General features: G+C 45.7%; 1 protein-coding gene across 7 annotated transcripts in view; it reads left to right on the top strand.

The window, feature by feature from the left end:
* FRMD5 (FERM domain containing 5) overlaps positions 1-26590 on the top strand; it is a 335453-nt gene that overhangs the window by 260421 nt on the left and 48442 nt on the right. For 5 of the 7 annotated variants that reach the window (XM_021096590.1, XM_021096597.1, XM_021096605.1 and 2 more), the window contains exon 2: positions 23002-23106. In XM_021096590.1, coding sequence (XP_020952249.1) covers positions 23002-23106 — 105 coding nt within the window. Of the gene's footprint in view, positions 1-13323; positions 15286-23001; positions 23107-26590 lie in introns of those variants that run through there. The other 2 variants (XM_021096613.1, XM_021096611.1) reach the window with 2 other exon arrangements.

A 26590-nucleotide genomic window follows, 5' to 3' on the forward strand; every position in this document is an offset into this window, starting at 1 on the left:
AGTGGCCCACAAGGGGTCCCCGAATTCTAGATATTTTTACACAAAAATGTGATTTATACCTAATGACCTGTGAAGAGATGGCAAATAAGAAAGAGACGAAGGCAGCAGACTTGGAACATTTTAGTCATTTTCATTTCATGGCATTTGCAGCCCATCCAGGTCCTTAGAAGATGTGCATGTGACTCACCACACAGGCCGAACCCTTAAAGTGGGTCATGCCTGAAAAATGGATGAGGACTTTTGCCCTAAGGGATGCCAGTGAGGGGACAGTATCGGGCCTGTCCTTTTCTGAGAATTCTTAGAACTGCTTGCATATAAATAGAGCCTGAAAGAAATGGAAATTTGGCTTGAAGATGTCTTATAGGGAGAGAGTATTGGTATGTGTGTGTATTTATACATCCTTCAAAAAAATTACACCCTCTTTATGGAAACTGCTTTAGAAGTTAGGCTCATAATTGCCACATGATTCAACCACCACATTACTGAAAAGTTCCCCTCAAGGAGTGTTTGACATTTTTTAGAAATTTCAATACAATGAAGTGACTATATCAAAAAATTCAGACATTTTTAATTCTTTCCCTTGTTCATATTTGAATTTAGAAGAAAGGATAGCTTGAGGTAGGTTTCTTTTTTCCCTGACTTAAAAGTAATGGTGGGTGTCAAAGAATAACACCCAAGAGGTCTCCAGACTTCTACCACGATGTCCTAACAGATTTTCCAGGTAGCAACCAGGTGTTAGAGTACTACACACTTTCAGTCCCCTTTATCCTATCAACCAGTTCTAGCTTCTTTTAGAAAATGCCATATGGCACAGTGATTATGTATTTGGGTTCTATGGTTAAACTGCCTAGTTTCAACTCCCAGCTCAGTCCCTGACTGACTGTGTGATAATTATCACGTTACCAATCTTTCCTGTGCTTTAGCTTTCCCATCTGTCAAATGGGCTTGATAATAGCATCTGTCTCATAAGGTAAAGGAGTGCATGTGAAATGCTTAACATGGGGCCTAACACATAGTTCTCACTCAGCATTGATTGACCCTCCCCACCTCTCTTATTTGGCATCTCCACCTACAGGAGGGTAAACAAGGATAGTCATTTAAAAAGCATCAGCCTGGGGAGTTCTGTTGTGACACAGTGTGTTAAAGATCTAGCATGGTCACTATAGTGGCTCGGTCACTGCTATGACTCGGGTTCCATCTCTGGCCTGGGAACTTCCACATGCCACAGATGCAGCCAAAGGGGGAAGAAAAGACATCAGCTTGGTGACTTTTTAGCTTTTGCTAACAGCTAGGGTTAAAGATTTTTAAATGTTCGAGGTATTTGAAATGTGGCAGGTTTTGAGTTGTCTCTTCATTTTCATGTAGCCCAGCTGCCTCTGCCTCATCAACAAGGAAAAATTAATTCATCAAAACTTAAGGAGTTCCTGTCATGGCTCAGCAGAATTAATCTGACCAGCATCCATGAGGATGCAGGTTCGATAACCTGGCCTTGCTTAGTGGGTTTAGGGTCTGGCGTTTCCGTGAGCTATGGTGTAGGTCAAAGATGTGGCTCGGATCTGGTATTGCTGTGGCTGTGGTGTAGGCCAGTGGCTATAGCTCCAATTCAGACCCTAGCCTGGTAACCTCCATATGCCATGGATGTGGCCCTAAAAAAGACCAAAAAGCAAACAAACAAAAAACACTTAAGATGGAGGATAATGTGAGAAAAAGAATGTATATGTATATATATATATATGTATGACTGGTTCGCTTTGCTGTACAGCAGAAATTGACAGAACATTGTAAATCAACTTTTTTAAAAAGTAAAAATATTAAAAAAAAAAAAAAACTTAAACTTTCTCAGGTACACTCTCTATCACGCATAACATGCAGCTGTGCTTTCCCCTGGCTTGTGGGCTTCACCTCTGAATCACTCTGTTAGTGACCCAGCTCACCAGTTCCCTTGCCTCCTTTTCTATCTTCTTTCATCGTATGTTCATTCTTCTTTTTGTTTGTCATGCCTTCCCAATTCCTTGAAACCTCCTTAAAACCAGAGATCATAAAAACTGTCATTTTAGAATCAAAATTTTAAACTTCAAATGCATTTTCTTTTGTAAATTGCTTCTTATAAAACAATACCTGAACTCAATGGGAAAGCAGTTTTAACTGTCGATTTTTGCCTAACTCCAAGTTAGCAGTGTGAAATTGAGATGACAGCTTCTAACTATATGGAGTTTAGAACCAGTATAAATGGAAATTTTTGTAGCCACGCATGGCTTTTTGTAATCTACCAATAGTATATTTCCTAGCTCATATTCTTCACACATACTCTCAGATCCAAGGTAAATATCCAGCAGCCAACCCTATGTAATGCTTGCTAAAAATGAATCATTGAAGATATTTATGCCAGGAAATTTAGATTTTAAAGGATATCATACAGTAAAACAGAAGTCACTTACGTACCCATTAAATTCTACTCAAGTGATAATTTTAAAAGCAGTCACTGCTACAGACACTATTTTTTTCTTTCAAATCAGTTCACCCCAAAATGGGAAGGTGTTTGGGAATTTAGAAGCTTGAACTCTTTAGTGTATGGGTGAACCAAGGTAAGTCATGTGCTGTGTGAAATGGTGTCATTTAGTGTTGGAAAGACTGAAATTGCCTATGAGACTTCCAGAGTATCAACTCTAATTAGCTTTAGTAAATAAATTAACCATATCGCCATTCGGAGTGTCTCTGTCTTTAAAAATGAGCTGGGAGAGTGTGAGGAACAGAGAAGCAGCCATGTGACCACCATGTGGGAAAGAAGGGGAAAGAGGAGCACAAGGTGAGCCGAGACCCCATCCCACCCCTGGAGCCCCTACCCCGTCTAGTGGACTCTTCTTTAAATCTTTCTGAACCACCACTCCCCCAGCCCTTCTAGATTGCTCCTGAGCTCAAGACAACCCAGCCTCTACTCCATGTCCTCTCCCCAACGACTCCCAGAAATACCCTTCCTGTTTTCTGCTGCATTTTACATCAATATGTTACTGACATCCCAGAGGCTGTGGGCTGGGGAGAAAGAGAATGAACAGTGAGCCTGACGTTCCTCATCTGAAAAATGGAGGGGGTTAGAAATAATATGTGTAAATACAGGGCCAGGCACACGGTCAGCTCAGACTCCACCCTCCTGGAATGCACCCCTTTCTTTCCTGCTGTTTCCATGTGTGTATGAATATGCAACTATGACAGGAGAAAGCTATTAAATTATGACTGTGCAGTCAAGCTACACAGCTACACACGTATATACACCCCACCGCACCCCAGGGGAGACTCCTTCGGTGGAGTGGCTGGACTATTCTGCCTTTGCTGTGAGAAGAGAACTGCAGATTTGAAGCCGTTGAGAGCTTCACCTCAAAACAGAGAGAGAAGAGGAGGAGTTCTCTGGTAACCAAGTGGTGAAGGATTCAGCATTGTCACTACTGTGGCTCAGGTTTGATCTCTGGCTTGGGAACTTCCCCATGCCACAGGTGCAGCCAAAAAAAAAAAAAAATTAATTAAAAAGAAAGAGGAGGTGTTCCCGTTGTGGCTCAGTGGTTAACAAATCTGACTAGCATCCATGAGGATGCAGGTTCGATCCCTGGCCTCACTCAGTGGGTTAAGGACCCAGTGTTGCTGTGAGCTGTAGGTCACAGATGTGACTTGGATATGCATTGCTATGACTGCGATGCAGGCTGGTGGCTACAACTTCGATTTGACCCCTAGCATGGGAACCTCCATATGCCCCAGGTGCAGCCCTAAAAAAAATCAGAGAGAGAAGGGGAGAGAACAAGGGGGCTGGGTGGAACTGCAAAAGGGAGACCTCAGAGGAGAAGGGGTGTAGACAGAGGAAGAGGCTTCAAAAGTCATTTGGGAGAAAGTTTTGTTCTGTTATATTGTGTACCCCTTGCTCCCTAAGAAATGTTCACAAAGGCTGTGTCACACTTCAGGATGTTTGGAGTTGGCTGCATGTGGGTGTGTGTAGCTGAGCGTACATGACATTGAATGCATTTTGGTATCAGTGTCCTCATGGTGGGCACAGGAGCGGAGTGTGGCAGACATCAAAAGGCTCAAGTTCCAGTACGCTTTTTTGTTCCTACTGATATTTAATGTCACAGACTAATAGAAGTTTGTATTTTTGAAAAATTAAGTTGAGATTTCCTGAGTGGTCTTTTTTTTTTGTTGTTATTTTTTTATTGTTATTTCCCCAGTACAGTTCATTTTCTACTGTACAGCATGGTGACCCAGTTATACATACATGTATACATTCTTTTTTCTCCCATTATCATGCTCCATGGAGAACAGTATGGAGGTACCTTAGAAAACTATGCATAGAACTACCATATGACGCAGCAATCCCACTCTTGGGCATATATCTGAGTGGTCATTTAAATCACTTCCCTTTGTTTGCCAGGGGCTATTACTTTGGCTTTTGTGTAGTACCTTTCTAGTTCTTGAGATTCAGGAAAGATTTTTACCAAAAAAAAAAAAAAAAAAAAAAAAAAAGGCATCAAAATTTTTAGTGAAGGACATTTCTCCTTCCTTAAATGACCACATACTTCCTATTGAACCAGCTCTCCACAGATAACCACTATAAATGCTGGACAAAATATAAAACATAACCACTTAAAGCCACTGGAGCAGGATTGGAAAGCAGCAGAAATTGAAGGATGGTCTACTCTTAAAGGGAGGAAATAGCAGTGGGAAAGCTTCCCATTCTTGCATGGCTTTTAGCTAGAGGGTATGTCCCTTTTGGTGTCCTATAAGGCAGTTAAGACTCCTAGAAACCCACAATTTGTATCAAATGCAAAGAAGTCAGAGTTTGGGGCAACCACAGCAGCAGGGAGCCCCAAATTCTGTACGTAAATTCTACCCAAATCTCTGGCTGACCCTTGACTATGTATGCCTGGGACAGACTCCAGGGAGTCCAGCTAAGCCTAAAAGAAAGGTAACTTCTGAAAAACATCTGTATCTTCTCTAGGTAGCATCTCCTTTTTTAAATGATACAAATAAATTCTTGGGTTATCGAACATTTAGTTTGGCATATGCAGCTGTGTGCTGGGGGAACTTAAATATTGTTGAAATTTGAAGCTGTCATCTCAGATATATGATGAAATTGCATACACATATGATACCATAACATACATGTATAAGTGAAAAACATTAACTAACACAAGGCCATGTTTATTGCCAAAAGGCCTGCCATAAACAAAGTGGAACTTTGCCCTGAAAGAGTTGTATCAGTTTCCTGCTATAACAAATGATTACAAACCCAATAGCTTGAAACAACAGAAATTTATTTTCTCACAGTTCTGAAGACTAGAAGTTTGAAATTAAGGTGTCAGCAGGGCCTGCTGTCTCTGAAGGCTCAAGGGAAGAGTCCTTCTTCTTCTTTTTTTTTTTTTTTTTTTTTTTTTTTTTTTTTTTTTTTTTTGGGTCTTTTTGCCTTTTCTAGGGCTGCTTCCACAGCATATGGAGGTTCCCGGCTAGGGGTCTAATGGGAGCTGTAGCCGCCGGCCTATGCCAGAGCCATAGCAATGCGGGATCGGAACCGTGTCTGTGACCTACACCACAGCTCACAGCAACACCAGATCCATAACCCACTGAGCAAGGTCAGGGATCGAACCCACAATGGGAAGAGTCCTTTCTTGCCTCTTCCAGCTTCTAGTGGTCAATGACAACCCTGCCTCCCTGGCTCTTCTGTGTGTCTGTCTCCACATGAACTTAAAAGGACACTTGCCATTGGATTTAGGCCCTGCCCTACTCGAGGATGACCTCATCTTAACTAATTACATCTACAAAGACCTTATTTCAAATAAGATCCTGTTCTGAGGCTTTTAGGTAGACATGAATTTCCAGGAAGGATAATATTCTACCTAGTACACAGGAGAATTAAAAACTATTGGGAGGCGCTCCCATCATGGCTCAGTGATAAAGAACTCGACTAGTATCCATGAGGATGCCGGTTCGATCCCTGGCCTCGCTCAGTGGGTTAAGGAGCCAGCATTGCCGTGAGCTGTGGTGTAGGTCACAGACGTGGCTCAGATCCTTCGTTGCTGTGGCTGTGGTGTAGGCCAGCAGCTGCGGCTCCAATTCAACCCCTAGCCTGGGGACTTCCGTATGCTGTGGGTGTGGCTATAAAAAAATGACCAAAAAAAAAAAAAGTATTGTGAAATATCCAAAACCTTAAGTTCTGGGTTTAATTAACCCTTAAATATTAAAGTATTCTCTATCTTATGGAACAGTGTTATTCAGGAAAGTGTATTGTGTCTTATGATTATGAGTGTCTGATTACTCACAACTCATTTATATTTTAATTTCATATGTTGTCATTGAAAGTAACAATTTTATTTCATCATAAACATTTAAAATTAAGGCACTGCTAAGTAATTCTGGCTTTCTCCTGGCCCTTTCCCCTTTCTCTTGTTCCAAAAGAGTAAAGTTAAATGAATTGGGGGAAGAGTGGGGTTATAAAACCCTTGACAAAATCTGTTTTCTAAAGCAAAGCCATTCCATTAAGGAGACCTAAATTTAGGTTGTCAAAGCCCCAAAGACTCTGAAAAGCAAGTTGTTAAAACTTATAATGAGTTTCAGTGTTGCTGCATTTGGAAATGTCTCAGCAGTAGCCCTTGTACTAGATTGCTCTAGAAGAGGGAGGGGGTGGTAAGGGACTCTTGTCTTTGAGGCTATCATTTCAGATGTTAGAATTTCATATTTTTGACCTTCACAAATTCTTAAATTGTAAATTCCTAGAAGCTATAATTTGTGTTAAAAAAAAAAATGTGGACAAATCCCCTAATGACAGATCAGAGATGATTGATTTAAAATATTTAATTCAGCTTAGAGGAACCAAAGATGAAACATCCTCTCCCTCCCTCTCCCTCCACCCTGGTTTTTTCCTAACAATATCCCTGAGTTAGAGAAAATGCAAATGAAGCTTTTGAGATTCAACTTAAAGTGAAAACATTTTGCAGCTGTCATGGCTAATGTGACGATAAATATAAGCACCAGTAGCTCTCTTAATATGTTTCTTGAGTAAGAATCTTGGAGGTTAAAAAAAATATATTGTCTCAGGAGCCCCTGCTGATGAGCTAAATCTTAAGATGTATAGCATTTCCTGTGCCTGGAACTGACTCCCTGGTTCAGTGGTGATCACCAGTATACTACTTGAAGTTAGTGCAGAGACTCAGTTGCTGGGTCAACAGAAGCATCCTCGTAGGTTTTTGTGCAGATAGTTTCAGTTCTGCTGGCCAGTCTAAGGAAGGGGCACTTGGAATGGGATTTGTTCAATATACTTTACTTTCATTTTTACTAAAGCTTTGATTTAGTCTTTTCTCGAGTACCTGCTATGTTTCAAGGATGAGGCATACCAAAAGGAGTAAGACAGGGTCCCTGTCCCATCCACCTTGGCTCCATGACAAAACAGTAGATCATTACAATATATTGAAAGTGAGGGTATGTCCAGAATGCTATAGAAGGTCAGAGTAGAGCATCTAAAACTAACCTGAAAGGACTATATAAATCTCTGTTTATACAAACATGATATTTGTGCCTTGATAATTGAATTCAACCATGGTACCTATAAGAAGTTAATGAATTCTAGCAAACATTATTTTTAACATTTGCCAAAAAAAAAAAAAATCATGTGCTCTAAAAAATAAATCAATGTAATGACCAATCTAGGAAAACTTAATTAGTTCCTTAATTAATTCAATAGTTGGAACCTTGAAAGAATTAATGACCCATTCACCAGAGTCGTCGTGATGATGCTCAATTCAAAGATTGCTTTTCAACATATTCTCCCAGCCTTCTTGCTGAACTGAGCTCCTTGCTTGTGGAAATTGTCCACCATTTCTGCATCTCATTCACACCCCTCTTCAAATTGGTCACTGAGGAGTTCCCATTGTGACACAGTGGAAACAAATCCAACTGGTAACCATGAGGTTGTGAGTTCAATCCCTGGCCTCACTCAGTGGGATAAGGATCCGGCGTTGCCATGAGCTATGATGTAGGTTGCAGACAAGGCTTGAATCCTGCGTTGCTGTGGCTGTGGCCTAGGCCAGTGGCTACAGCTACAGTTCCCTAGCCTGGGAACCTCTATATGCCGCCAGTGCTGCCCTAAAAAAAAAAAAAAAAAAAAAAAAGTCACTGAAACTTTGCTTATTCTGCTGCCTAAAGTTTTCTTTAATCCATCCCATTTTTGTCCCATCACCATTATCTTAGCCTGCATGTCCACCAATGCTCATTTGGATTGTTACAATGATTTTTCATCTGGTCTTCCTACTTCTAGTCTTGCCTTCTTCCAATCTTCCCCTACCAATATGAAATCTAATCACATCTTATTCCTACTTAAAATCTTTCCAGCCCTTGCCATCACTGACAGAATGAATTCTTTAGCATGGCATACGAGGCCATTCACCATCCAGCCCTTGTCTGCCTCTCCATGTTCATCTTTTTTTTTAATAATCCATGTTCATCTTGATGTCTTGCATCAGACCTCCTTGTGCCATGGCAGTTGGGTAAAATTCCTAGAACATGCCCTGCTCTGGACATGCTGTTCCTTGTGCAGTTCTCCCACTCCTGGGCTGGCAAGCTTCTATCCTTCAAGACTGAGTTCATAAATCCCTTCCTTTGCGAGGTCTTTGCGGTAGTCTCATTCCATCACACCATCCCATTACCTCTGCAATGACATGTATCTCCTCAATGTAATTTGTGGAAAATTCTTCCCCACCCCCAAATAAGGTTCACCTCCTAGTTAATGGAAAATTAAGGGAATCATCCCATCACTCTTCATTCTCTAGAGTCTTCTTGGGCAGGGAGAACAGCTATCAGTAATACAGCCTCAAAAGAATTCTCACTTGAAGTGCAGGGAGGACTTGAACATAGCCAGGGGCTGCTCCAGAGCCCATTCTGTTGCCTCTGTTTCTTACAGTCTGATGTCACATGCTTTCTAAATAAGCATCTTGGATGAATTGAAAAAAAGCACCCCAGAGAACAACATATAAGACACTCTAAAAAGAAATGATTTTTTTTTAAATAAAAACAAAACAAAACACTCTACCTGGGGAGAAAAACCCATGGGGCTAAATCACCTTGCCAGTGATGCATTGTTTTGCTGAGGTAGGAGCTTTTCTTGTCATGAGCCAGTACTCCCTCTGGGCTGTGTGTGTCGTCTTAAAATTTAAGGATATGTGAAGTGTGCAAAGGAAGAGCGAGGTATAGAAAGCGCATGTGCCCTCGCATGTTACACCTGGCTCCTGCCTCCACTCCCCCATCTAGGGGGTTTGGGATTGGTTTACAGCTGATCCTTAATCTCCAGGGTATAGAGATATGGAAATGCTCTGGTCCAAAAAACCTAAAAGAAAAAAGTAAGAAATCTGGCTTTAAATGCTGCTCATTTCTTATTCTCATCTTCAAATATTGTTGACTAAGTTACTGGTTTCCTGTTAGATTTTGTGTATCCTCATAGAGAAGACAGGCATCTGTCCTTTTTCCTGCAGGAGTGATTTTCTGGTTGAATAGTGCCCAGTTCTAAGTGATTCAAAGATTTGGGAAATAATTCAAGCAACAGGCTTAGGTATGCATTTAGATATCTAGTCAGAGGATTATAAATCCAACCCAAACCTGCATAGAAGGATGGAGCTGTAGCTACTTCCACAGAGGCCATATGAGAAAATCAAAGAATGGGAATTGAACAGAATAGGAGTGTGATCTGTGGGGCAAGGCAGGCCTGGATATGAGCCTCACATTCTAGTTGTGTGGTCTTAGGCCATTTAATTCCACTGAGCCTTGGTTTCCTGTTTTGTAAAAGATGGTTAATAGAAACCTTTCTTATGGAATTGTTAGCATTAGAGAGAATGCCTCTGGAATGTTTTGCACATTTCTCTTAAGAAATGGTCATTAGGGAATTCCCTTTGTGGCTCAGCAGCTAACAAACCTGACTAGTATTTGTGAGGATGCGGGTTCGATCCCTGGCCTCGCTCAGTGGGTTAAGGATCTGGCACTGTCGTGAGCTCTGGTGCAGGTCGCAGATGTGGCTCAGATCCCATGTTGCTATGGCTGTGGTGTAGGCTGGTAGCTGTAGCTCTGATTTGACCCCTAGCCTGGGAACTTCCATATGCCACATATGCGACCCTAAAAAAAAAAGGAAAGAAAAGAAAAGAAATAGTCATGATTTGAGGTTTGTGTTGAGAGTGATGTGGTGGACTCAGATGTCCCACTGGACACTGGATCCCCCTGGGAGTGCTGTTGGCAGTGGTCCATATCCAGTGACTACTCTAGGCAGGGGTGTACAAGGCTTGGCTATTTTGGTTCAACTTGAAATAACTCTGAAGGGCCATTCTAGCTCCAGAGCTCCCTAGGGGTCAGCCAAGTCAACACAAGGCCTGCATCGTAGCTCGCCTTCTCCCTCTGCCCACTTCAGCTTTCTTCCAATCCTGTCCATGGCTTTTGATCCCAAGAGCACTCCTTTAAAACATCCCGTGTGCTACAGTCCATCCCAGAGTCACTTCCTGTGTAACCTGACCTATAACAAGTGCTAAGGCAGGTATCCAAGCTGATATTAGTCACCCATCAATCTGAAGCCCAAAGTAGATCCTGTGGCACCATGGTCAGGTGATGGGAAATATTGTAGAAAGACAGGAAAAGCATCAGAAAAAACTGCAAAGGAAAGAGGAAATCTCTAGAGACATGTGTGGTTTGCCCATAGGAAAGTGTCTGATATTTTCCAGAAATTAAAACTGTCCTGGTAGTTCTCTTGTGGTGCAGTAGGTTAAGGATGCAGCATTACCACTGAAATGGCTTGGATCACTGCTGTGGCTCAGGTTTGATCCTGGCCTGGGAACTTCCATATGCTGCATGTGCAGCCAAAAAGAAAAAATATGTGTATCCTAAATCCTATTCTCATGATCCCAGGAGCATGGAAGTGTTTTCCAACATCAACTCCCTAAAAGGAACTTGGCTATGAGATTCATATCAATTTAATTACACAGATGTAATGATTAGTCTCGTCCAGTATGGAACCTTTCATTCCCCTTCCAATGGCAGGGACCCAGACAGAGACCTTTCTGGCAGCAGAGCTGTATTTCCCTTTTCCATGACTATGTGTGGGTGGGCTGAGCAGCTATTTTGGAACCAGGCTATACTGCAGGCCACTTGCTATTGCCTGGTGGCATTTAGGCCAGGAGGCCCCTGTTCCATTCAGGTGCAGCCTGTGGAGTTAGAATTGGTAAACTAGACAGAAGGTCCTGGGGCGCCAATCCTGGAATGAATTTCTAGGGTTAAATTTGACTCTGCTTCTCCATCTCCAGGAACAGCCTTACCCCAACATGATCTTGCTGTGTTCTTTTCTACACCCATTTCACTGGGTATTAGGAGTTGAAGACCCAGGAGGGAGGACCTCGTTAGGGAAGTTGAGCTATTGCTAGTCTTCAGCTTTTAGCCTGGTCATACCATTTAGTAGCTGATCAACAAACACTTCCTGAGGATCATGTTCAAGGCCCTGGGCCATGCACCATGAGTGTGCACACTGGGTACCATGCTTCCATCTCCCTCCATTAACAGAGAGGGCAGGGGACATGAACACAGGAGAGGCAGCAGTAGGACTGTTAAGTGGTACAGATAGTGAGTGCTGTGAGATTGGAGGAAGGAGGATGGCTTTTCCAAGTTGCTTTTTCAGATGGCTCTAAATCTATCTCTGCAACCCCTGAGAACACTCAGGTAATTCCTTATTCAAGGGAGGCTCTTGATATATATTGAATTGAGCATTTTTTCAGTAGTTTGTCGTCCATTTTTTTGGCCTTCAAGTAACACAATATTTAGTTTGCAGCAGATGTGCAAAAATTTTTTCAGTGGTGACATCTCGACTAACATTGCTGTGCAGCCCTCAGGGGACTCTTGGTCTCAGTATTAGCGGTCTTGCTGTGCAGAGGCATGGAGATGACAGGATATGCCAGAGGCCTCAGGGGTGCTGCTGGGCTCAGAGCTCCACCTCTCTGGCATTCACCCTATTCTTCAGGCCAGAGAGTGACTAGAGGAGTGCTGACACACATTCAGAAGTCTTGGCACCTCTGTTTGCTCTCTCCATCACACTGAAAGGCCTGGACCATGGTTTTGCCTGATGCCCTGCTCATGCCACCTTACACCCAGTGCCCTTGTAGAGATATGTTTCTAAGCTCAAGAATTATTCATAGACCAAGAGGCACCTGTTACTTCTCAGCCACTGAAGTATTACAACTGGGAGAACCCTCAGGAAACTAAGCTCAGGAGCCCAGGGGCACTCACCTCAAAGCACACCCTTGGCCTTTGCCTCAGCCCCAGTTCAGAGGCTCTGCCTCCAGGCAAGTTTAGGATAGTGTGGGATGAGATTGTCAGAGACACTTTATCAGCCCCTTCCCATCTGTCACTTGCACTCCCTTCTTTATTAGATGCTGGAAGGCTTCTTAATTTTATACCCAGGGCCGTGCAAATAAAACTTCATTTCCCTCCCCAACCTCAGACTATCCCAAGCCCCTCCCACATAAAAATTCAGAAGCGCCTCTGCCTTCTGGGGTGTAGTCTGAGAAGCTGGGCCTGGAGAGGACATAGTGGGCACAGCCTCAGGATCCAACCTGAGAAGCTCCTTTGCACTTCCCACTGTGTGAGGCTGTAGGTGTCCCTTGGAAGACCTAAGAGGATTTTTTTTTTCCTCTTCTCACAGCAGAAGGTAAAATGACCAGACCCCTAGCAGCATAATAGTTTGACATAACAGTCTTCACTGTCTCAGGCCTGCCAGAGGCAGCTTCCAGAATTGAATGAATTGTGTTTAGTTAATCTTTCCATTTACTTTGAGCAATGGCTCTGAGTTTTTTAAATTAAACTAGCAATAAATGTCTTAATAGACATCTACTCTGTAAAGCTACCTGATGACCCTTTAAAAAAAATTTTTTTTTTTATCCTCACTTAAGAGAAGATGGACCTGGAGTGTGATTACTTTAATCAACTAAAAACAGAATCAGAGAGTTTGGGCCCATAAAGGGATGTGAGCTTATTTATATAGATGGAAACTGAGGCTCAGAGAGAAAAGCAACTTGCCCAAGAAATCGCATTCAGAATTTGCCTTTTCTTTTTCTCTTTCTTTTTTATTTATTTATTTATTTATTTATTTTTTTTTTTTTTTTTAGGGCCATACCCACATCACATGGAGGTTCCCAGGCTAGGGGTTGAATCGGAGCTGAAGCCACTGGGCTACACCACAGCCACAGCAATGCGGCATCCGAGCCATGTCTGCAACCTGCACCACAGCTCATGGCAACACCAGATCCTTAACCCACTGAGCAAGGCCAGGGATCGAACCCACATCCTCATGGATGCTAACCACTGAGCCATGACGGAACTCCAGAATTTGCCTTTTCTTACTCCCTCCCGTCCCTCCTGCCCCAGATGCCCTGCTCAAAGCTGAACACAGAAGACTTGCCTCCCTGGGGAGTTCCCTGGTGGCCTAGGACTCAGTGCTCATACCGCTTCAGCCTGGGTTCAATCCCTGGTCTGGGAACTGAGATCCCAGGTTGAGCCACTGCACACTGCAGCCAAAAAATAAAACAAAAAGACTTGGCTCCCTGGCATGGAGCATGCTCAGGACAGAGATCCCTTGCCCATCCACTTCCCCACCCCCTGATGGGGGCACATCTGGATCCCTACCCAGGAAAGAGAAAAGAGAAGGCTGATCGTGACAGCCAAGGCAAAAGTCTGACGGGGAAGCTTGAAGAGCACAGATACAGGGAGGAGGCAGCGGCAGGCAGAGGTCTGGTGCAAGTCCCCGCCCACCACCTAGGCAGGAGATCTAGAGGCCAGGAGAGGAAACGTTCTGGAACAGACTCCCTGCCACTGAAGGCAGAACTGAGGTGAGAAGGGAGCTCTTTCTCTGAATTAGGTTTGATGATGCCTGCCAGCTCTATTTTCTGATGACCTAATTCATGGTGAAAGTGCAGTGAATTTTGGGCTACTTAGCCATTGAAAGTAAATGGCGTTTGGGGACTTGAACTTTCCAGCCAGCGTTGGGCAGCTGCCCACTGTCATGAAAGGCAGAATTTGAAAACCTGGCAGGGAAGGAGCAGGGTTCGTCTGCAGTATTGGTATGTGAGAACATGAACACTGAGTAGTGAGAATTGTGCTGACAGAGCTGGACTGTAGTGTAATTCAAATATCTAGTTTTCTACCCCCATCCCTGGAGTCTTTGCCCCAAGAGCTGCTAGTGACCAACAGACCCTGGAGAAGGCTGGGTCTAGTCCATTGATCCCCAGACCATCAGCATCACCTGGAACTTGTTAGGATCCACCCCAGATCCATGGAACCAGACACTGTAGGAGAGGGGCCCAGCATTCTGTTTTAACAACTTTCCAGGGGATTCCAGTGTAGGTGCCAGTTAGAACCATGCACTGATCCATACCATGCTCTGGACCAGTGCATGGTATGGTTCTAAATTTGTTTCTTAAGGAAACTCTGCCTTCAACTGAGCTAGCCATTGCCTCCCATCTCGCTTCACCCCTCTATCCATCTCCACCGCTGGGACAGCCACTTTTGGGAGATTTGGGCTTTGCCCTGTTGCTTTGCACAATAAACCATCTTTCCACTCTCTGCTTGGCCCCTGGCCCGGCTGTCTCACTTTTCTCCTGGGACTTTCAGTTTTGTTATTCCAGTGAGGTTGTCTCCACTGGCAAGTGCCAGCAAGGGGGGCATTTATCATTGCGGCTTTGTACCATCAGTGGGACCACAGGCCAAGAGCCATGCCCTGCAGCCCTACCTCAGATTCCTATCTGCTCTGATGAGAGACTTTTCAAGGGAAGCCCTGGCTGTCCTTCTCAGGAGAAGCAACAGAATGACCTATCTGGTCCTAGCTAGGGATGTGAGTGGCTGTGGGTGGCGACCTTGGGACTCCAATCTGAGAGCTCTGAACTCTCCCTGTCTATACCTCCTCTTTGTCCACCACCAGGACAGGCAGTCACCTGGCAACTCCAGGGGGAAGAGTCTGAGGCTCGTGTAGCTTTAATGCCAGAGACAACCAATCATGATTTTTGAGAGAAATCAAGAGTTAACTTAATGAAATACATTCTGCCAGATGCCTTTTTCTTTTTATCCTAGTTGATGCCAAGGCATTAAAAAGTATGGTGGCTGCTGGAGTGGTCTCGTGTCTCATCCTCCACCTCACTCACACCTTCCAGAGTGCTGGGAGCCTGTCAAGAGCAATGAAAAGAAGCGCCTCCTTTGTCCCCATGGCACTGAATAGAGCTGCCGGGCCTCCGAAGGGTTTGGGTTGGTGGCTTATATTTGATGTTTTCTACTCTTTTTCTGACTGTGTCTGAGGAAAATAGCCTTAGGACAGGGAGAAGGCGCAAATCTGTGCCTTGAGAGCCTCATGGGGCAGGTTTCCAATATGGTGGCCATCCGCATAAGCTCAGGGACACAGCACTAGTGGACATGTAGCAGGACCCGCCCTAGTGTTCTTGCCCAGGGAGGACTGGCTTCTCTTCCGTGAGAGCACAGCCTCATGGCTAAAGCCTCGTCATTTCAAGTCCGTTCAGCCTAAGGGAAGAAGGGGTCACGGGGCAGGGGATGCGGTAGGAAAAATGCACAGGGTTTTTATGTATGTTATGGCTCTTGTTTTGAGCCTCCTAAGAGAAAGATATAGGAGTTCCCGTCGTGGCTCAGTGGTTAACGAATCTGACTAAGAACCATGCAGTTGCTGGTTCGATCCCTGGCCTTGCTCAGTGGGTTAAGGATCCGGCATTTCCGTGAGCTGTGGTGTAGGTTGCAGACACGGCTTGGATCCTGAGTTGCTGTGGCTCTGGTGTAGGCTGGCAGCTATAGCTCCGATTGGACCCCTAGCCTGGGAACCTCCATATGCTGCAGGAGCAGCCCAAGAAATGGCAAAAAGACCAAAAAAAAAAAAAAAAAAGAGAGAGAGAGAGAAAGATATAGTGTGAATCATATATCATGCTATACCTTTTTTTCTTTTCTTTTTGTTAAGTTTCATTGAAGTATAGTTCATTTATAAGGTTGTTATAATTTCTGCTGTCCAACAAAGTGACCCAGTCATACATAATCACATCTAGTCTCTCAGATTCTTTTTCCCCAAAGATTGAATCTTGTTTTGCAGCTAAGGAAACAGAAGCTCAGACAGGTTAAGGGACAGGTCTGAGGTCACAAGCTGAGAAGTGGCAGAGCAGGGCCTTGAGTCCAAGCCCAGGGCTCAGTCTCAGTGCACCTTCCCAGGGCCCTTTCCCTCTCTGCCTCCCTCAGTTCCAACGGAACATGCGTGACTGATAGGATAATTGAAAAGAAAACTGCACAAGGACTCAGAAATCCTGGCCCCTCTCATTGTGGGATGTGTCCAGCTCAGAACCCACCACATTTGTTGACACTGCCAATAAACAGTTTTCTGCTGAGGTGGAGGGAGACTGGGGGAGAGGCTCCAGGATTATGAGAACCAGTGAAGATGCTGAGCTTGACATGTTGCTTCTGATCCTGGCCACCCAGGCCACGCTCCATAACCCTAGAAATTTCCAGATTTGCCCAAATAGCATGTTCATTTGCCCTTTGCAAAAAAAAAAAAAAAAAAAAAAAAAAAAAAAAAAAGGGCAATACAATGTTTCGTCAAACTGTCTTTAGGTTTGGATGCAGGAGGATGTCTGTTTACCCCAAAATGCTGGATTTTCTTTACAAATTATCTGGAGCAACGTTGTATGAAAGGAAGGATGTGTGTGTGTGTGAGTGTGAGAGAGAGAGAGAGAGAAAGAAAGAAACAGAGAAAGAATATGAGCTTCACACAGATACAAAATGCTTGTTTTTTCTAACAAGCTTGGCTGAGTTTTTGGTAATCCTACAAATGTGACATGACTAGTCCTCTGAGATATTCAGCACTGGCTGGAAAAATACAACCAAAATTTATTCAATCAATAGCAAGAAACAGTGATGCTACTAAGAGTCACTTTACTGTAAAAGTGGCCTCACCATGGGAAAAATAAACGAGTTTGCTTTTCTTCAGGCCCAGCTCAGGGTTTTTTCTTTCCAGTAACTTTCCCGGGTACAAAGAATCCTCCCAGGAAGGAGCACCTGGGCTCCGGCAGCTCCTCACTGATTTCTCACTAAGTCTAGCCCTCTCCGTTAGCCCTGCTCTGACAAGCTGTACAACAGCAGGTTTGAAGGCTCTGCTCAGAGGGTCTTAATTGCCCTTGTTGTGTTTGGTTTGGGCCATCTGTGCTGACAGGACACCAAGTCCTCCCTCTCATGACGTTTATGTGCCCAGTGACCGCCCATTCAGGCGGAATGTGTTCTCCCCACCCCCACACATGTCCTCTGCATGTCCTGCCATGTGCCCCTGAGCTAAGCCCATTCTCTGGCCCAAGGAAGGACTGCCAATGGGGCTCCCAGGGCACCATACCTGGCATCTGAACCTACAGATAAGCATTTGCATTGTGAAAATCACCCCGACTCCCTCTCCTTGCATGTAAAATGGGGGGTATCAGTACAAGAAGGTGCCGCGTTTCTTAGGGACTTGTTGGAGCTTCTAGCTGCAGGAGTCTGGGTGAGCACTGTTCTTCTCTCTGTCTCCACTTGGACTTCCCTCCTCGGCCTGGCTTTTCCTCCAGGAGCCATGTGGCCACCTGGCCCCAGGGTAGCCATCAGGTGCTTCAGTCTAGATACTAAGTGCCTGCATGGTTGTCCTTCCCTTCCTCACTGCCCAGCTCTGGAGCAGTCTGCTATGAGCACAGGGAGTGAGGGCTGGCTGCACTGAGGCAACCTGCTATACAGACAGGGTGGCTGCATTTCTCCCTGGAATGAACTTCCCGTCTTCTCCCAGAGGGAGCTGGCTGCTTTTCTAGCTGCAGCCTCAGCAGTTCCTGGACAGATTTCGTTGGTTTACAACTAAGCAAGAAAAGTGGGCCCCTGGGCCAGGAGCTCAGCAGGAGTTCTGGCCCTTCAAAGAAAATGTAAATTGGCATGGAACTTGCTGAGGTTAAGAAACCTGGGACCCTGCTGTTAGCATCTGTGCCCCGAAGCTGGGCTGCTTGTGGTGTGTGAACACGGGGGCAGGACTGCACCCAGTAATTGATTCACACCCTCTGCTCAGCGTACTCATGCCCTGGCCCTGAAAAGAGGAGCTAATGTGGCTGTTCCTTTGTGACATTAAAGTGCTTTTCCACAGCATCTGCTCCTAAACCTGGCAGACACTGGCACACACATGCCCTAGAGGACACGGATGAGGAAAGCCAAGAAGTCTTTGGCCTACAGGAAATGTAAAGTCAGAATAGAGGCTGGGATGCCTTCTCACCCCTAGTGCCTCCATGCTTCCTTCTCAGGCTCCCAGGACAACTCGCTCAGCTCTTGCTCCCTCCTTGCACCCCATCCTGGCACAGCCTTTCCCCCACCTGCACTCACGCACTTTTGGCCTGCAGGTGCCCACCCCCCACTACCCTGTCTCACCTCTGCCGTCTCAGGGAGCCATGAAGCCATGGCCAGCTCCCCTTTAACTGCATGTGGCCCAGGATGTGTGAAAGTAGCGATGGCTCTGGCCCTCTTCAAGACCCACATAGTTTGCACTTAGCATCTGCCTGCCTCACAGGAAAGCTGGCTCGAATAAGGTGAGACCCAATGAGTGGGGGACTTTCTACATGTTAGCCCCTTTGATCAGGGTAAACCATGCCAGCATCCCTGGCCTTGACCCTTTGATGGGTTAAAATAAAGCTGTTTCCCTGCCCAAGGGTATTGATTATGAGGCAGAAAATGCAATTAACCTTGAAGAGTTTAGGTCACTGGCCCAAGCCTGCTTACTGCTTGCTGCCTTAGTGCCTTCCCTAAAGAACAGATGACAAACCATAGAGAACCAGAACCAGGTGCTCCAGGAAGGACCACGAATATGAATTCTCATGACCTCAAAGTTGCAGAATGATTCTAAGGGGCTCATGAATCATTCTGGGCATCCCATAAAGACAGCAAAAGGGTTGCACATATATAAACTACTATTTTCAAATATGTATAAGTACTATTGTGGTTCATAAAAAATAAATTTATTTTTTAGATAGGTGCTTATTAAAAAGTTATTTTGACCCACTCATGCCCTCATGAAGAGAATAACCTCTGAGGTTTAGCTGGATTTGGGCGCTCTGCCTCGGCTCTCTCATCCTGAAGATAAACGGCCTCAGGCTTGGAGCCCCGACTTTGTGACTAAACAGTAATCACCTGTCAGCGCGAGTGCCTGTTTCTCCAGTGTAATCAATGGCACAACATTCAGCACACAACACATGGGTTAGCCATAGCGCTGGGACAACTGCCGGCAAAGGGAAAAGGAGACAGAACTCTCTGGACTTTGCCATCCCACCAATAGAGAAGACTGGCTGCCGGAGAACTTCCCAGAAAGCCCCAGCTTGAGGCAGGGAGACCACAGGGAGGGACTCCTAGGACACCACTGGCAACTGCAAGTGCAAAGCCAGGAAGTATTAAATTCCTGAACCCTAGGCTCTGCCAGAGGCTTGTTGTAGGGACCCTACCATGAGGGTCCAGCTGAATGTGACCTTCCAAAGGCTGCCTGGGGCCACCCGCCAGCCAGTGGGTGCTCCAAGGGAGGGCCAAGGGCATCTCTGTGTGAAAGGTGCCCCGGCAGCTCTGAGTTGCTTCTGCCTTTGTGTTTCTGTGGGAATAGAAACGTCATGGGATTCTGCTGTAAGGGAGAGCTCTGTTCCTGCCTCTCCCCACTCCCTCCCTCCAGCCTTGAAGACACAGCAAAGAAAGATGCTTCTCTTCATTAGTCTCCACAGGAGCCTTGTAGCTCAAAATCATGTATCCACCATGGGTAAATGGGAACCCGAGGGAACGATAACTTCATGGTGGGGAGCAGGAGTTTCACCAAATTCTGAGAAATAATGAAAAAACGATCCTTTTTTACCGACAGAGGGATGTATCTTTTTTTTTTTTTTTTCCATAACTACCTGAAGAGAAAAGCCATGCTTCCTTTTACTTCCTGTGAAGTGGCAGAACTCTGAGGTTGGAACTACTGAATTAATGTTCTTGCCAGCTAGGAGTCCTACAAGCATATTTGAGCTCTCAGCCCATGAGAATGCATTGTTTTTACGGAAGACACGATTCTTATTAAAAGTCCATATGATTGTTGTATGTAAAGAAGTAAACTAATGTCTCCAGCCATTAAAACTCACCCCAGGAGGAACAAATTAGGGGTATGGGATTAACAGATGCAAACTATTGTATATAAAATAGGTAAGCAACAAGGCTATACTGTGTAGCACAAAGAATTATACCCATTGTCTGGCAGTAATCTATAGTGAAGTATAATCTGCAAAAATCCTGAACCACTAAGCTAGTCACTTTAAACAAATACAATATTGTACATCAACTATACTTCAATGGAAAAAAAAAAAAAACCCAAAACAAAAACCCACTCACTCCAGCTGATCCCAGTGTAGTAGCCAACTTGGTACAAAGTAAAATTTGTAGAGAAAAATATTCATAACATGCAGGTGTCTCTTAACATTCCATGCTTTGAGAGAGATAATAGTACAGGACATGCTGCTTTGAAATAAGGTTAAGCATATTTCCTCTGTTCCCAGAAGAACCTTAAAAATGAGCTTAAGCTCTTCCTACTCCGAGGCATCAGTAAGGAAAGAGTTGACAGCCCCTGCCCACATCGACAGTTGTTGATGGAGTCTTTTGGAAGACCTAGTTTGTGGCCCACCACCCTGACGTCCCAGTGTGGTTCATAACAAGGCTAGGTGGTGAGACTAGCTGTTTCTGGTGGCAGACCGAAGGGTGTGTGAACAGGGCCGCTGCCCCAGGATTAGGCTATGGGAGGGAGTGTGAAGCCAGCAGAAGAGGGGGAGATGCCCACATAGCACCACCTCCCTTAGTTGAGCTGTCCACTTGCTCATCCTCCCAATCCTGCAAGGATAAGCGTCTTAAGATATTTGCTGAGAGATTTGATATCCTGCCCTAGTTCTCCTTGGAGAGTATAGGGTGAGCCAGCAGAAGGGGAAGAGGTGAGGTATAAACCTTTCCAGGAGGTCATAAAGATCTGCCCGTTCTTGGAGCAGCGCCAGGTCCTTCTGTAATTACCCATGGCCTTGGGCCTTGTCCCAGGTGAGGTACTTTGGCCCTTATAAGACCACCTTGATTTGGATTCAGAATTAGACATAGATCCACCAGAGATGGGCATCTCAGCTGGGCTGCAGGGACCCCTGGGGACAGGCCCAGAGATGCTGTCTTGCAGAGCTCCAGCTGTTCTGACACTTTCCTGCAAGTCATTCTCCTCCCATCTCATCCCAGATATCCAGGCAGGTCCCTGAAGGAGAAGGTTTTAGGTTTAGAAGTGGCCTGATTTCCTGACATTTCGTAAAACCTTTTAGCCACCCCTCTACCTTCTCTTCATCAATTTGACAAATAATTATTGAGGACCTACTTGCCATATGGCAAGCCCTGTGCCTAAATCCTGGGGGAGGGCACCTGCCCTCATGAAAAGCATAGTCTAGAAAGGGAGCAGATGATAAACAAGTAAATGAATCAAAAGATCATTACAGACTGTTGTTAGTGCTATAAAGGAAATAAACAGGATAAATAGATGAGATAGAAAGTGCCAGGGAAGGGCCATTCTACAGAGGAAAGACCTCTGCAGAAGGAACATTTGAGCTGAGACCTCAAGGAGAGGAAGTGCTGCATGAAGAGCATCCCTGGCAGAGGGACTACAGGACACAGGGGCAGAAAAGCCTTGGCATGGAGAGACTGTGGCCGGACAGTGGTGAGAATGGCTTAAAACAAGTTCAGAAAAGGAAGCAGGAGTCAGGTCGTGAAAGGCCTTGGAAACCGCCATCAGAGTTGGGTTTTATTCAGAGAGCGAGAGAAGCCCCTTACTGACAGCATTAAGCAGGAGCGGGAATGTAATTAAAGATCATGTGTGCTCACTGTCGCAGCTAAAAACGGTTCGGTGAATCTGTATGTGCTGCTATAGAAGGAGTCACAAGATGCCCTAAGTGGGAGAAAATCCTCAGAAAGAGAATACAGTATACAATATGCTGCCGGTGTATTTTTAAAAGAGGAGCTGTATATCCATAGAGGCTGCCCCTGTATAAAATAACCATGTTGAGGACACACAAGAAGCTGGTGAGGGGTTGCTTATGGGGAGGGGTGCTGAAGCATCAGGTGAGTAGGACAAAAGGGAAACTTACCCTTCGTAGTATACCCTTTCTCTGTGTTTGAGTATCTTACTGTCTGCCTCTACTAGTTATTCATTAAAAAAGACAGTTTGTCTAAATCATGGTCAGCCTGACCACCATGTGGAGCGAGGCTGAGCACAGGAGCAGAGGACCGGCTTGAAGGCTCTGGCTGTGGTCCAGCTGAGAGATGGTGATGGCTTCACCTGTGGGGTTGGTGATGGGGGTGGAGACAAGCAGGAGGGTTTGAGATACACGTTAGAGGCAGAGACAGTGTGTTCCACACAAGTCTGGAGGAAAGCTGCGTGCCTTAGAGATGGGAGCTGGGATTACCTGACTCCTGCAGCCTTCTCTGACATCCATGTGGAAGGAAAAGTTCTTGGGCTCCTTCCAGGTACTAAAAGCCTCTGGATTCCTGAGAATATCAAATCTGTCACAGTAGTTAAGGACATGTGCCCCTTTCATACCCTCATGCGACTATTACAAACAATTTTTTTAGGGCCGCACTTGCAGCATATGGAAGGTCTCAGGCTAGGGGTTGAATCAGAGCTAAAGCTGGGGCCACAGCCACAGCCACAGCCATGCCATATCTGAGCTGCATCTGCAAACTACCCCACAGGTTGTGGCAATGCTGGATCCTTAACCCACTGAGCAGGGCTAGGGATTGAACCAGCATCCTCAGGGACACCATGTCAGGTTCTTAACTCGCTGAGCAATGGGAACTCTCTGTTTCAAAAGATTCTTAATGACTGTTAAAACAAAATTGCACTGAAGAAGCCCATCCATTTCTCATGGGAGCTTGCTTTCTTTGCAGAGAGATGCCAAAGGCCAGTACCTGTTTGACCTTCTTTGCCACCACCTGAATCTACTTGAGAAAGACTATTTTGGGATCCGCTTTGTGGACCCTGATAAGCAGCGGGTAAGTCCATATTCAAAGCACATGTGGAAGAGAGGGTTGGTCAGTAACCTGAAGCCCTGAACTGACATTCATGTTCAGAGTTTAGCCTCAGTAGTCAGGGGCCAGCTGGACCCTGCAGTTGGGTGTCATCTCTTCAGATCATATTATGAGACCTGGAAGACACTCACATGGAAGCAGAGCTCACCTGGTGTGGCTCATCATTTTTAAGATGCTGAAATGGCAGCCTGGAGAGCTGAAGTGAGTTGCCCAAAGATTCGCAGTCAGAGGCAGGGCAGCTGGGTTAGTGCTGTGTTCCCAGAGCCCAGGTCACAGGCTGAGGCTCTGCTGCCCCTTCTCAAGTACATGGGCTGACTTGCCCTGTTCTGGTCAGGAAGGGCCTCACCTAAGTGCCATGACATCCCAGTCTGGGCAGGACAGAGAAGGAGCCAGACTGACACGGGCCCTTAACCCTTGCAAATGCTGCAACACTTGTTTTGTCCTGCACAGCATGGGCAGCTCTGCAGACACAAGGCATTGCCAAGGGCTCTTATTATTCCAGGCAAATTTAGGAATAAGCACATTACCCCTAGGACCTTACCTACCCCTCCAGCTTCACCTCCCCTGACCAAACAGTACTGTGACTCCACACACATGTCTGTCTTCTCTCTGTTCAGAGCCTGCAGCTCTGCAGTTCTCCTCTGGAGCACTGCCTCTCCCTTCTTCATTTCTCTACTCTCCACACTTTCCTTCTGGCTCACTCCTTCTTACACATAAGGTCTCAACTTCTTTCAGGAGGCCTTCCCTAACTCCCACTCTGAATGAGGGGCCTCTCTGGTGCACCCCCATGTGCCCTGTACCACCCCTATTGGAGCACTTATCCCATCCCTCTGTGATCACCTGTTAGAGTACCTGCATTCCCAGCAAAAATGTAATTTCCGTAAGGGCATGGACTTTATCTTATTCATCTCTGTATCCCATGGAACTAGCATGGGGCCTGGAATGCACTGGATGTTCAATAACTATTTCCTGAAGGAATGGTGAAGGGGTGAGTAGTTACAGGGTTATGGTGTTATGTTCCTCCTCTCCACTTGCCCAGCTGTCCTGCTGGCTGACACCTTCAGTTTCTGTAACTTCTGCTCGGTGTGGGGATGTTTTTCTGGCATCAGCATTGCAGTGGGAAAGTATGCAGAAGCATTCAGGCTTCAGTGTCTCCCTTCCCCACAGCCCTGCCACCACCTCCTCTCCTCTACCATTCTCCAAAAACACTGTCACCATGGGTCCGCTCATTTTTTTCATAGTTCCAAACATGGGCATCATCTCTGTCACCACTAGAGACCTTGGAGCCCCCAAGGGCACAACCTCCCAGCAGTGCCCAGGCCCACAGGTAACTCTCTCTCCATGCCAGAGTCAAGTGCTGTTTTGTTCTTTGATGCTCTGAGTCATTGTGTCTCCAGGTCACATTTAGGGTTTTATGCTGAACGCATGAGTTGTAGGAGAGACTCAAAGGCCTGAATTGGTTTCCTTTGACAAGCCCTGTCCCATTTTGCTACTGTTGTCTCCTTCCTCCCAGCTCAGCAGGATTTCGAGCATCATCAGTGTTTGAGAAGGAATGTCAAGGTCAGCTCCTCACCCATAAAGGTTGAACTGTCTTTGCATAAATACTGTCCTTAGCTCTGGACCATAGTGTAAGACCCCAGAAGGTGCCATGACCCGAGGAAGTTATGTGTCCTCCTGGGCTATAGGTGTCCATTCAGTCTATAACAATAGACTGTGTTTACAAAAGAATTTTTGTTGGAGTTCCCATTGTGGCTCAGTGGTTAACGAATCCAACTAGGAACCATGAGGTTGCGGGTTCGATCCCTGGCCTTGCTCAGTGGGTTAAGGATCTGGCATTGCTGTGAGCCATGGTATAGGCCACAGATGCAGCTCCAGGCTCGAGTTGCTGTGGCTGTGGCATAGACTGGCGACTACAGCTCCAATTAGACTCCTAGCCTGGGGGCCTCCATATGTCTCGAGTGCGGCCCTAGAAAAGACAAAAAAAAAAAAAAAAGTTGTTGTTGGTTGTTTTGGGGAGGTCTGAGCTTTTCCACTTAAGAAGAAAGGCCAGTTACCCCAAAGTTTCTTCATCTCCCAAAGACGGTGGCGTCTGAAGAAAAAAAGAGGGGGGGTGGGGAATATATCCTGTTACTTTTTAGTTAAATCAGGATGTGCTTGAGAATAAGTATATGGAGGTGACAAAGATGAAAAGCCAAAGAAGATAGAGAGAAATAAGGAAATGGGGGAAAAGGAGTAATAAACCTTCGTGAGGTGGCTCCCATGTGCTGGGTTCTGCACTGGGCACAGACCTAGATCTTTCAGCTCAGGAGCCTGTGCATGAAATGCTGGGATGTAACAGGCATGAAGCTAAGAGCTTCACATAGTAGTCAGTCCTTACTGCAAACGAGGTGAGCATCACAGTTGTACCATCCATAATTCAGACGAGTAAATGGTCTTGGGACAGATTACAGAACTTGCCCGAGGCTAGAGGCAAAGACTGTCTCCTGATCCGACCTGCCTGACATCTGACCCTGTGTGGTTTCTAGGGTTCCACGGGGAACTCATACCCCATAGCCTCTAGTCACATGGTTCTGTGCCTTTACTGAGAGAGAGTTAAGGAGAGCAGGGGGGCTTGAAAGGGTACTTGAGAGTCATGGGGAAATGGACCTGTGGAGAACTGTCATCCTACATCTTCTTATCACCATAGAGATGGAGGAGCTCTGGCACCCCCTGGGTGTGAGACCCTAAAATAAGCCTCTTCCCCTGAGCACCAGGGCGGCAGAACCCAGCTCTCACGTCCATCCCGGCACTCCTGGCTATGCAGGGGTTTCCCTGGGGTCTAGGATTTCTCTGGTCCCCCTGGAGGAGCTGCCCTCAACACCCGCTCCCTGTTCCTGCTTCAGGTACTGGGCTCAGCCTATTCTCAGCCTCTCCCCTTGTACCCTTTCAAATCCCCAGAGCCTGAAGATCCTACCACATTGGCCCATTCACCCCAATACAAGAGGGAGCTCCCCTCTCTGAACCTTCTTTTTCCTCTTCTCCTGACCCCTCATCCCCAGTCCGGTGTTATCAGTTTGCTAGTGATTCTGGGACCCAGATTCAGCCAGGCAGCTGCAAAAGGTAACTCTACCATCACTGTATTTTGGGGAACCTGTAAGATTTTTCTGCCAGACCCTTAAAGTCTTTTGGACAAGCTTTCCACTGCCTTCACACCCTCTCTGAGCCTCCTCCAGCTTCACTCTTTTCTTGAGCTCTCACTCCCAGGCAGAGTCTTCTCTCCAGCTGTTGCCAAGGGGAATAGCCTTTTGTCATTCAGCCTCTTTGCCTCCTGCTGATAATGGCTCTGTCATTCCACTTAGTTTCTATCTTCCTTTATTTATTTTAATCTATCAGTCCAACGCTTGGGGCATTCTGTTTACATCCTTCTCCTCACTATCCAGAATTCCGGTGTGCTCCGCAGAGACAGGCC

The sequence above is a fragment of the Sus scrofa genome, chromosome 1, assembly GCF_000003025.6.
Source record: "Sus scrofa isolate TJ Tabasco breed Duroc chromosome 1, Sscrofa11.1, whole genome shotgun sequence".
In the NCBI taxonomy this organism is placed as follows: Eukaryota; Metazoa; Chordata; class Mammalia; order Artiodactyla; family Suidae; genus Sus; species Sus scrofa.